This window comes from Pagrus pagrus (genome assembly GCF_965226575.1).
Source record: "Pagrus pagrus genome assembly, chromosome: 13".
In the NCBI taxonomy this organism is placed as follows: domain Eukaryota; kingdom Metazoa; phylum Chordata; class Actinopteri; order Spariformes; family Sparidae; genus Pagrus; species Pagrus pagrus.
Genome location: NC_140197.1, coordinates 3,613,823 through 3,627,036, shown reverse-complemented (window position 1 = coordinate 3,627,036; position 13,214 = coordinate 3,613,823). Strand labels below are relative to the sequence as shown.

General features: G+C 40.0%; 1 protein-coding gene across 1 annotated transcript in view; it reads right to left on the bottom strand.

Moving 5' to 3' along the window:
• LOC311267698 (protein TANC2-like) overlaps nt 1-13,214 on the bottom strand; it is a 50,558-nt gene that overhangs the window by 31,211 nt on the left and 6,133 nt on the right. The window contains exons 2-3 of the mRNA XM_084370919.1: nt 373-497; nt 135-242 (exon numbers count right to left, since the gene is read on the bottom strand). Coding sequence (XP_084227045.1) covers nt 135-242; nt 373-430 — 166 coding nt within the window. The 5' untranslated portion in view covers nt 431-497. The remainder of the gene's footprint in view (nt 1-134; nt 243-372; nt 498-13,214) is intronic.

Genomic DNA, 13,214 nt, shown 5'->3' with positions numbered 1-13,214 from the left:
CTGTTTCTCCTTCTGTGTGATCTGTGTTGTCTTGTTTGTGTTCTGTGACTGTGTGTTTCTTTATTTGACTTCTGACAGATTGTTGTTATACAGCATGTGAGCGCGCCAAACTGATTGTCATCAGATAGACCTACCGGTTCTTTTTCCCAGACGAAGATTGAGGAGGGGAGAAGAGGGAAGCGAACGAGTGAATCCCTCCATCATCCTGACCTCTGACCCCTCTGACTCGATGCTGCTGCCGCCTGTTGAGGGAGACATTGAGAAGAGAGCGTCTGAATGACTGTACTTGTGTGATCGGACTGGAGGCAACCCTTATGAACACAACTCAGAAAATATATAATGACACATGTAGTGACACATCAAGGTACTGACCACTGTTGTTCTTGCGGCTTTTTCCTCCCAGCAACATCTTCAGGCTGTTTCGGAACATGATTGCTCACGACGACAGGTCTCTCTCACACACTCACACACACGCACGCACTTTCAACCAACAACCCCTAGGGAGAGAGAGACAGAGAGTCAGTGAACTAACTAACTGAATTAGAATTTATATTAATCTATACACTCTTCTGACTCGCTTAAGAATTATATAAGAATGACATGTTTCTGACGAGACTTTCATGCCAGTGCTGTTTGCTGCTGCAGCCCCCTCCACTAGCTTTACCTCATCCCCAATGTGTTATATGGCTATTTTTTAAACATGTTTTAAAGTAGATGTATGTGCTTGATTAGACAAAAGGTTTCACCCTTCACCCCATCACTGTAGGGTCTGTCGATTGCTTTCAATATGAATCTCTGCGTTGCTGTCTGACATAATTTGGCGATGGCAAGGACCTTTTTAGATTCAAATTCACAAGTTTTTGCAATATTCAATTAAACTTATTCAACCACCGTAAAATAAATTATAAACTGTGTGTAAACTTGTAAACTGTGATTTGCTGTTCTTTCTGTACATGCGACATCTATTGCATGTCTGTCCATCCTGGAAGAGGGATCCCTCCTCTGTGGCTCTTCCTGAGGTTTCTTCCATCGTCTTTTTTTTCCCCCTGTTAAAAGGGTTGTTTTTTTCCCATCAAGATGGCAAGTTTTTCCTCACTCGAGTCGAGGGTCTAAGGACAGAGGATGTCGCTCACTGTACAGACTGTAAAGCCCATTGAGGCAATGTGATTGTGATTTTGGGCTGTATAAATAAAATTTGATTTGATTTGATTTGATAAATTCTTCATTCAAGCAGAATCACTGTGATCAGCAGGATCGCTCGCTGGCTGAATTACATCTGTGTGCATCCAACCTCAGTGAACTTTGACGTGCCAATTTGCATTGGAGTGGAGCAGCAAGCCTTCTGTACAGAGAACCCAGAGCCCAGAGCAGAGGATGTTACCACAGATTATTAGCCTTTTATTTTATTAGCGCTTTCATTTAACTTCCTCTGCTGGACTGAAACAGCTCCACAAAAGAAGCACTGTTTGGAAACATTTGAGATTCTAAATAAGTCTGTTCTCTTTTACAGCATGCACAGAGGGAGGAGAGACATGGGTTACTGACCAAACACTCAATAACTGTGATAACTGATGACAATTATTAATAATTAATTAAATCATTATTAAATCATTAATACAATCATTTTCTGGATGATGTTGAATGATGGACAATCATTCAAACAATGGTGTGTAGCCGGTGTGGAGCCCTGCGAGCCGTCACATTTTGCAGAGATCTACAGAAGAATTTCAATTTGCAAATCTCGGATGTGAAAGAGGCTTCATAAATTATTCTATTTTAATGATTAAAGCTGCTGTAAGCATTGTTTGTGTGTGTATGACCGTGTGTGTTTTAAATATACTTTATGAGTAGCTGACTCTGCAGAATCTCTCATTTGTCCAGCTGGCAGTAGAGTTATTACTCTCACACACACACTCACACTCCCCCTCTCTTCTTTTACTAGTGCGACTTTTCGAACACACCCAGCTCGCTGGCTGGTGCTGCTGTTGCTAGGTAACCATCTACCGTTGCTAAGCGATGCATTAATGAGAATGCGTATTAGAATATAACCCTGTTCGCCCTGCTGTGTAGCTTCTGGTGGATGTGTGCGTGTGTGTGCTGTGTAAAAACTACACAACTTCAAATGTGGGGCAACAACTGAGCAAAAGGTGAAAAAATAGAGCTTTCATGCGACTTTTACAGGAAAACGCCCCGACACACACCAAAAAATAATCTACAGTGTACCGACAGAGAGACTCGGAAACTGTACAGGATGATTTAATCCTTAATTCATAATCTGATTCAACACTTCTGATTCTGTCATACCACCATTTTAGTCAGGGTCAGGTATCCAACACACACAGACACAGACACACAGCGCTATCTATCTGTAACTGTTGTGTTATTCTGCGGTCTACCTAATCTGAAATAAAAAAACAGAACGCTGATTTAAATGTGAGAAAATACGTGTTTTTCTGCTTGTGTGTGTGCATGCTGAAAATGAAGCAATCAAAGTTAGGCGGTACACAGATGGCAGGTTAAAATACTAGAGTCACTTGTTTCCAATTCACACAGAGATGTCAAGAAACACACACACACACACACACACACACACACACACACACACACACACACACACACAATAACAGAACTGTCTACCATCTGACTATTTTCTTTTCTTCAGTACCACCATTTGGTTCTAGATACGCTTACAGTTAACAGCAAATCCTTCAGATAAATGCTGACACAGAACACCGCCATGTGAGCATTATAGCCTTCTTCATCTGCAGACTTCATAAGAGTGAGTTTTCCACATGGGATTTAATGTGCTGTTCACACAATATTGTTTGTTTGAGTGAAGTAAAGAGGCAGATCCTGAAGGCATGCTGAATGATGTTTCTTACAGTGTGTTAGGTCTAAAGGAAATACGAGTGCTGCAGGAATGATTCCTAAAACCCAGAAATAATTCAACATTTTTGCACTTTGAGTTCCCTCGTCTCTGAGTCACTGGGTTTTTTGAATGGGTTTTCAGCTAAATGCCTGAAAAAAAAAGTATGCAGTTAAGACAAGGCTTAAGATGTTTTCACGTTATGTTCTACAACATAAAACACGTCAGGAAATACCCAACGTTGGGGTCAAAAAATGTGGTTGCTAACAAGTTTTATAGTGTGTATAGTATAGTGTAGTAAGACGTTTAGTGGTGGTGACACTGAAATCATGCAACAGCGATGTATCGTTCATTTTTTAGCATTACCTTAGCTTTTTGCAGTCACAGTTCAAAAATCATAAAAGTGGTGTTCTTCTATGATGATTATCTTGCTGCACATATCATGAACTAATTTTCTGCAATAATTCAATGGAAAAATCCCACTGGCTTCTTGTAGAGGGGACCAGGACGCTGCTAATTTTCCGGGTTAGCCTACAAAAATGTGTCATCCCTGCTGCACACTGTACTCGACTATATTAGTTACATAAATACAAGGCGAAACATGTCGACCTGAAGTAAAGTGCAGATAATGTTGGCTTGTTTGTTTTAATACATTCACTAAAATGAAACTGAAAATAAGAACCTTGTGTTGTCAGTGAGGAAAAATGAAAAGGTACCATGACAAACATTTATTTGCATATTTGCTTGGGACATTAGCTGACTTTTGTTCGACTTTGGCATAATGTAAGCTAAAGGCAAAAATATTACCAATGAATTATTTTATCTGATTAACACTATAAAGAGTTTACATACTTTATTACTCAAAAACACGTCAGTCTTCTCATTCTGTCCAGTGCTGCAGCTCTGTCTGAGATGCTGTGCTTTAGCTCCTGTTCCTTCAAAAAGGTGCCATTTGCAAGAAAAGTAGATTTTTGAGTCAAATTCCCAACTCGTCAAATACTGATGCTTTGGGATTGTGGGACAGGTAGGCCTCCATCCCAAAGCGTCACTAACTAGCCCCTTTAAGACGTCCCCTCCTGAATACCCAGTCTCTTCTGATTGGTGGACTAGACTAGTAGCTAGACATTCAATTATGCAAATGTGTTACATAGTGTGATGTCACGGTTAAAGGCGGGGCTACTGGTGAGGTGTTTCAGGAGCAGTGTATTCTGTGGGACAGAGGAGCTTCACTGGGCTTTTTTAACTTCCAAGACCTTTTACATGCATGAGTATAACTATTCTACTATACACAGACTGAATCAACTGGGAGAAATGTTGAGAATTTCTGTGGGACTCTGAGAAAAAGGGAGTGATTTAAGATACAGCGATGTCTACGTGTGTGTGAGCGTGCATATGTGATATGACCGTGTCACATAGATCAGGTTTAAAAACACACCAGGTGCCACATTTTCAGTAGCATGAGTAAGTGCTGACCTCTGTCCCCCTCTGCCGACCACAGGCCATTACAGCTGTGCAGCTGAAACTCTTTCCCTGTCTCTGTCTCCACTGCTGTGTACAGGCTGCTGGGCCACATATCTGCTGGGCTCTCTTTCATTACCAAATCATTTCATTATATTCCAATTCAACTTTGTTTCACTCCTGCTCTGTGTCGAGTCATTAACAACACATTCAGGATATGATATGAAAACATCATCAGACTTCTGAAGAGGTGTCTGGACTCCAGACATCCCAGCCTGTGTTATGTCCGTGCCCGGGTGAAGGACCTACCAGTATCTGGCTGTCATCTATAAATATTTTTATGATCCTTTAAAGTTCTAATATGTATTCATTGCATTTACTTATAATATGTGCTGCATGTAAGTATATCATTTACAATTTTAGGCTACAATATGCCTGTATGAAATCAGTTAAGTAATATTTCTTTCTCTCTGCATTCATAAAATATAAGCTGATTTTCTTTCACCGTTTCCTATAATATTTTGTTCTGAGTTCTGTAGTATAAAATGTTCACAGTGAATCTGTTGTGGCAGAACGGGACAGGATTCAGACTCTTTTCCACCTGGAGCTTCACCAGCAAAATGTCTACAGAGAAAAAATGACTGCTTTTTAAACTGGAAACGGCTCCGTTTGTGCTGCACACGGACACTCAGAAGCTCACACTGAAGCTTCTGTCTGGCTGCACGCTCAGTCACTGATCTTCAGCCTGTGGATCTGTTCCCTATTTTCACTTCAGCCTCAGGTTGGAGATATTTCCAACTCTTATAAACAAACATTCTAAAATGGCAACAGACTTGAAGCTTTTTTAATTTAGCTGATTTTGACTTGATTAACGATTGCACAGTGCTGTAGAAAAATGACACCACCTGTGTATACAGACACCTCACTTTCCCGTCTGCCATTGTGCAAACCAAAAAACGAGAACAGGCACCGTTCTACCTGCTCGCTGTCCCCAGGTAACGGTGGAACAATTGGAATAACTGTGAACCACTGCAAAAGAAAATGAAGAGGGAGAGTGACTGAAACCGAGGGTAAACCAAGAGTGTACGGACGGGCATGCACTCGATGGAGACCGCTGCTGTTGTGTCAAAGTCTGTTCCCCTGACCGCCAGGACGTTCTTTCTACTAGATCAGTCAGTAGCAAAAGCTGCCTGTCTATTAGCACAACCGGGTATTTTACTCTGCTAGCAGAAGCCATGTTGCTCACGCTATGTTTTTGACAACAGTGCCAACAGAATCGGCAGGAAATTTTAAAAGTTGTCTATTTTGGCTTTAATTGAACTATAGTATGACTTGAGTTGAGGGGACACTTGAGCACATGCATGGACAGTGTACAGGTTATTAATCTTTTCTGATGATATGATGTTTGTGTGAAGTGTATGACCATCACTTGCTCCTGCACTATGTAACGTTAATGATAGGGTATAGATCAGAGTGTTGCATACAAGTTTACCTTGAGATACAACTTTTCAATACATAACATTGTGGATGCTCATAGACACAAAATGTGCATTTGCATTCTTTTCATCAGATTTAGCTGATAAAGCTGCAAAAAGTCCCATTTCCACCCCCACAGTGAGCCGTAAGTTGATATAGAGCACCCTTAATAATCTGCTTGCATACTGATACTTCTGCCTGTCTTACCGCTCATTATTCAATAAAAAGAACGGTACAGGAAAGATGCAGTTTTACCAACTGTGTTCTCCATCAGCAGTCATTACATGTGACAGTTTTGCACAGCAGTTGCTATTTATAGCACCCATAAAAGCTCACATGTGGCTGTAAACCATCGTTGTGTGATTCTCAATCATCGTCAAACTGCAGAAACACTATAAATGATTAATTCATGGCACTCATGTTGAAACTGACATTACAAACTGCTTCACAATACAGGGTGAAATGAAATGATCAGTAACACGGGGGAGAGACGGCTCGAAGGTAAATAAAAGTTCACCGAAAAATGAAAACTCAAATCATTGCCTGTTTACCTCCATGCTGATGGAAAATCAGGTGAAGTTTCGTCGATCACAAAACATCTCTGGAGCTTCGCAGCAGAACAGTGCTGCAGCATTCTTCTAATAATCCTGACGTAGATGGGGACTAATTTCAAAATGGAAGAAAAGAACCCAAAAAACATAAAATAGCTCCATAACCGAAGTCTCTGGGAGCCCGGAGATAAAAATTGATTTGAAAAGATGTTATTTACAACATCGACATGTGGTCGAGCTCACGCAGCCACTTCAGACAGGGTGCGCTAACGCTTTTAGCTCAGCAGCCACAGATAAGATTTTGGCTTTAAAAACGTATTTTCAAATCAGTTCGGGGCTTCTGGAGAGTTGGATCGTGCCAAACGAGCCGTATGGAGACATTTTATGTTCGGTTGTTTCAATATGTTTTAAAACAAGTCCCCATCTACTTCAGTTGTTAAAAAAGATATTGCTGCAATGTAGTTTTTGCTGTGGAGTTTCAGAAATGTTTTGTGCACTATGAAAGTTTACCAGCGCCTCCGTCCACATGGGGGTGAGTAGATAATGACAGAATTTTCATTTTTGGGTGAACTCATCCTTTAATGTTTGTACAGGATCATAATTTCAACTTGGGAAAAAAGCAACAAAAAACACATCTGGAGCAAAACGCTGTATACTGGATAATACAGACACTCACGCAGGAGACCGAGGATAGTATCCTGTTTTGAAGATACTATTCTACTGTTGACTTATTATTTTCTGTTTATTATCAGTTTCCTGTCACTGTTTCGTTGGGTTTAGGCAACAAGAATAGTTGGTTAGGTTTAGGAAAAGATAGTTTGGGCTGCAGTAGACTCTTTCACAACGCTAACCACAAGTTACAAATGATGACTCTTTCACCCAGTCCTCAAGCTCCGACATAAAAACGTCATCTGTCAGTTGCAATGATGGCCCTTGAGCAACATAATTATGATTTTTCGGGAACAACATCTCCACGGCGATATCAAGCTGTGCTCCTGTAACAATGCGTGGCATGTGGCAGACAGCCGTGTGTTCTCATACCTTCTTCCTCTTTTCTCTCTCTCATTCGGTCGGTCCTCTGTGTATAAAAACAAGGGGAATGGATCGTGTGCTGCTGACTTACCGGTAAGATAAGACACTGCTGTCAGTACGCAACACTTCATCTGTGTTTAATCCAATTCTAAAAGAAGAACACTGTCAAAACTCTGGAACAGAACAAACAGTAGTCCCAGTATAACCTTCCTCAGGAGCAGCCTGGGCAAATGAAACCACAACTATCTGCATGGATTGTCGAGGAATAAGCTAAACAAAGCTTCCCACAAAAGCTTCTGGTTGCAGCAATCAGATGTTGTGTTGTTGTTTGAATGTACGCACACACAGCAGTGGCCAGCTGAGCCATGCATGTGTGTGTAATCTGTGTCAGTGTGTTAATCCTTGATGACAAGCACGCAGGAATGATGGGATTGAGTCTAAAAACCAAGGCTGCATCCATACACACACACACACACACACACAACTGAAAAGCAGCGCATACATTAATATGCATGCAAATATGACAGTGCATGTGTCCAGGGAAGGTAAATTGTTGGCTTTTTATGTAAATGCACTGAAGACAGATTAGACGGTGACTAGGAAAATAGAGCAAGACTCCTTTGTGTCTGGCTGAGAGAGAACAATAAAATAAAACTCAATAATATAAAATATATAACTATACTCATGGATTTCCAATTTTTCAATAACTGATTATCCAGAGGAGAATTTAGTTTTTTTTTTGTTTTACAACTTGGGGGTAGCAAAATAAGCGATAATCAAAGAACTCACTTTTCACCAAATAATGTCTTGATGACTAATTTATTAGCAAGCAATGGCCTATGTACTACGGCTATGATGAGATCAATGCGCGTAATAGCCTAGAGTATCTTAGGCTGGGCAGTGTAGTTGTAGTACTACTTTGTACTACTTTAATTATTGTTTGCACTTCAAAAATAAGACTAAGAAAAACCTTCAGTTCAGTGAGAAGGTCACACACAGCTTCAGATTACTAGTTAAAACATTTCAAAATGGACCTGCATTGTTTTGCATTTTGTGACTTTCGATCGAATAAAAGATGTTTCCAGTCATATATTTCGTCATTGAAGTTTTCTTAAAAATAGTGTTAAAATATCGTCTGGTCTCGTTCTCATGAATCAAATCAATTTTATTTATACAGCCCAAAATCACAATCACATTGCCTCAATGGGCTTTACAATCTGTACAGTGAACGACACCCTCTGTCCTTAGACCCTCGATTCGAGCAAGGAAAAACTTGCTATGTTGATGGAAAAATCATCCAATATCGTGTATTGTCTCGTCTTGTGAGCTCAGTGTATCATCACACTCCTGCTATTTACACATAGCTAACATGAAGCACCATTAGCATTAATATAAAACCGTTTTTCTGTCCTAAAGTAGATCCAACATTCACTCTGTTATGGTCCCTAACAACGTCTGAAAAACATCTGAAAATTTAGCTTAGCTAAACGCTCCACTCTTTTACCGTCCAACTGCTAGCTATGTCAGCTGTTTGGTGTTGGGCAGGTAGCGTGCGGTGAGTTTATAAGCGATTTGTCACTGAAAACAGCTGCCTGCATTTGAAAAATGCTATTTATGAGAGTGGTGAGACGAAAGTAAAAAGTTGATGGTTGAAGAACCAACACAGAAAAGGTCATTTCTGACTGTAAAAATATAAATCACTGTTTGAAATTTTTTTTTTGAAAAGAACAGTTTTCAAAAAGAGCCTCAAATGTGTCATTTAAGGCAGATGATGTCAACGTGTAGTAAGGCTGTACTACAATATCACTGTACTACAAACACAAATGTCCCGTGTGTGTATCATGTATTATTTATTTATTTCATGTGTTTCATTCTCTTTCAGTCTCTGAAGTTTAAATGAAAGACTAAACCATTCACAAATGTGAATAGTAGGTCAAATTGTCAAGTTGGCTCTTTAATCAATTAAGCTGATTACTTAATTTGTTTATCAAATGTATAAAAGTGTGTCAGAAGTGTGCACTGTGAGTATCTGGGAATGTAACTTGTGTACTCGACATGAAAATGGTCAAAAAGACTAAATGAAGCAGAGATGTGGGAAATGAAGAAACTGTACTGAGTCACTTATGGCAGTCTGCAGCCAGTAAATGTGACTCAGCCCTGACGTGGTGAGAAGTTTATTCATGTGTGTGTGTGTCTGTGAAAGACAGAGGGATACATGCTGTGTGTGCATGTTTCTCTCTCTCTCTCACGAACACACACACACACACACACACACCCACACAAACACACCATCTGTCGTCAGTTACAGCTCCATCTAACCTCCTCCAACTTTTGTCTTACACACACACACACACACACACACACACACACACACACACACACACGCACACACACGCACACACACGCACACACACACATACAGAAGAAGGTTTTGTCCAAACTTATGAATAGGAATAATTAAACCACATATGATAAGTTTTCATTAGTCACAAGTAAACATGCTACTTCTGAACATGCTACAACCAAAACATGAGCTACCATCATGCTAGCACATTTACACGCCCCATTTCATTTCGACAACAGCACACACACACAGACAGCACAGATGGACGACCCAATTACTGCCTAAAACTGTTTTTATACTACCACTGGAGGAAGGATATAATTATGCACAAAATTATCTAAGCATCTGGTCCAATGCTTTTATTTTTGCTACTTAAGCACAATCATTTTGTGATATAAAATAATACCACACAGCAAAAAGTATACTGAAATTTGTGTTTTAACCATTCTAATAACTTAAATAAAACTTTTTTTTTTATGTGTAGGCTAGTTAATCATAAATAGATACTAATATTTTGGCTTAAGTCACTCTCAAACAAACAAAAATAAGCCTTGAAGAGACCAAATACTATACAGTTTAATATATTCAGAGCTGCAATGATAAATTGTTTCAGTTTTTGATTTTTAATAATAGATAAATCAGTTGGAGTAATTTGTAAGTAGAAAAAAAAGTTGAAAGTCCTTTATTCCTCTATGACAATACACTGAATATATATCTGGGTTGTGGACAAAACAAGACATTAGAGGATATTTGGGGTTTTGGAAAACACTAATCAACATTTTTCACAATTTTCTGACATATTATGGGTCAAGCAACAAATCTCTTCATTGAGAATACTTTACCTTACTATATTATTCATTATATTATACTAATATTAATAATCCATTCTCATTTAAAAATTTTCACCACAAAATACTCCCATGCACCCAAAACCTGACCCGACCACTACACTAAACAAAGTCCTCTGCAACAAGCATTGCAATTAAGAATGAAGAAGAATGAAAATGTGGGTTCTAATGTACAGTACAGACCAAAAGTTTGGACACACCTTCTCATTCAAAGAGTTTTCTTTATTTTCATGACTATGAAAATTGTAGATTCACACTGAAGGCATCAAAACTATGAATTAACACGTGGAATTATATACTTAACAAAAAAGTGTGAAACAACTGAAAATATGTCTTATATTCTAGGTTCTTCAAAGTAGCCACCTTTTGCTTTGATTACTGCTTCACACACTCTTGGCATTCTCTTGATGAGCTTCAAGAGGTAGTCACCGGAAATGGTCTTCCAACAGTCTTGAAGGAGTTCCCAGAGATGCTTAGCACTTGTTGGCCCTTTTGCCTTCACTCTGCGGTCCAGCTCACCCCAAACCATCTCGATTGGGTTCAGGTCCGGTGACTGTGGAGGCCAGGTCATCTGGCGCAGCACCCCATCACTCTCCTTCTTGGTCAAATAGCCCTTACACAGCCTGGAGGTGTGTTTGGGGTCATTGTCCTGTTGAAAAATAAATGATGGTCCAACTAAACGCAAACCGGATGGAATAGCATGCCGCTGCAAGATGCTGTGGTAGCCATGCTGGTTCAGTATGCCTTCAATTTTGAATAAATCCCCAACAGTGTCACCAGCAAAGCACCCCCACACCATCACACCTCCTCCTCCATGCTTCACGGTGGGAACCAGGCATGTAGAGTCCATCCGTTCACCTTTTCTGCGTCGCACAAAGACACGGTGATTGGAACCAAAGATCTCAAATTTGGACTCATCAGACCAAAGCACAGATTTCCACTGGTCTTATGTCCATTCCTTGTGTTCTTTAGCCCAAACAAGTCTCTTCTGCTTGTTGCTTGTCCTTAGCAGTGGTTTCCTAGCAGCTATTCTACCATGAAGGCCTGATTCACACAGTCTCCTCTTAACAGTTGTTCTAGAGATGTGTCTGCTGCTAGAACTCTGTGTGGCATTGACCTGGTCTCTAATCTGAGCTGCTGTTAACCTGCGATTTCTGAGGCTGGTGACTCGGATGAACTTATCCTCCGCAGCAGAGGTGACTCTTGGTCTTCCTTTCCTGGGGCGGTCCTCATGTGAGCCAGTTTCTTTGTAGCGCTTGATGGTTTTTGCGACTGCACTTGGGGACACTTTCAAAGTTTTCCCAATTTTTCGGACTGGCTGACCTTCATTTCTTAAAGTAATGATGGCCACTCGTTTTTCTTTACTTAGCTGCTTTTTTCTTGCCATAATACAAATTCTAACAGTCTATTCAGTAGGACTATCAGCTGTGTATCCACCTGACTTCTGCACAACACAACTGATGGTCCCAACCCCATTTATAAGGCAAGAAATCCCACTTATTAAACCTGACAGGGCACACCTGTGAAGTGAAAACCATTTCAGGTGACTACCTCTTGAAGCTCATCAAGAGAATGCAGAGTGTGTGCAAAGCAGTAATCAGAGCAAAAGGTGGCTACTTTGAAGAAACTAGAATATAAGGCGTATTTTCAGTTGTTTTACACTTTTTTGTTAAGTACATATTTCCACATGTGTTAATTCATAGTTTTGATGCCTTCAGTGTGAATCTACAATGTCAATAGTCATGAAAAGAAAGAAAACTCATTGAATGAGAAGGTGTGTCCAAACTTTTGGTCTGTACTGTATCTTTACGAGATGTTTCGGCATTTGTACAGACGTTCATGGTTCCCAGGTGATGTATCCTGTTGTCTTTGGGTATTCTCTGACTTTCCTTTAGCACCGCTACACCACCACCACACTATTTTTGAAATATCTGGACAATTGTTGCAGAGAATTCCATGAAAAGTGGAACAGACCTTCACATTCCACTCAGGCTAAATTGTACTAATTCTGTTAGTAACTTTTCCCTTTTCCCACATTGATTCTCAAACTTTTTCAGACCAAGGACCACTCAAGCAATTAAAAAAAAAAAAACACAGACCACGTAGCTTCCCAACACTTGGCCTACCTCAATAGTGTATAACAAATGACTCTCTCATGATTGTCTCTGTGCCATCTTAATGGGAAGAATGGTGCTGCCGCTCCATCAGTTAACGTTTGGCTCCAAACTGGAGAGGTTTAATCTCACATTGCAATCCACCGCATCATTGTTAATATTCTAACACAGGCAGTGTTGCAAAATGCTCGGCTACGTGACAACACGGCAAAACAGCTAATTCAAATGATAATGTTTAAATTTACATAAAAGTTGATTTAATATAATAAACAACACATATATATCACTCACTACGAGGCTCTGGAGTTGCTCAAAGTCACAGACTTTTGAGAAACACACTCATTTAAAACATGATATTTCACCAAATGTACTCACAGACCACTAGGGGTCCACCACGGACCACCAGTGGTCTGCAGACCACACTTTGAGAAAGGCTGCCTTCACACCTTAATCTGGCCAACAACATTAACATTTGTCAAATATGTTCTAATGATCAGTCCAGGAGGCTGCTTTCTCAGACAGAAG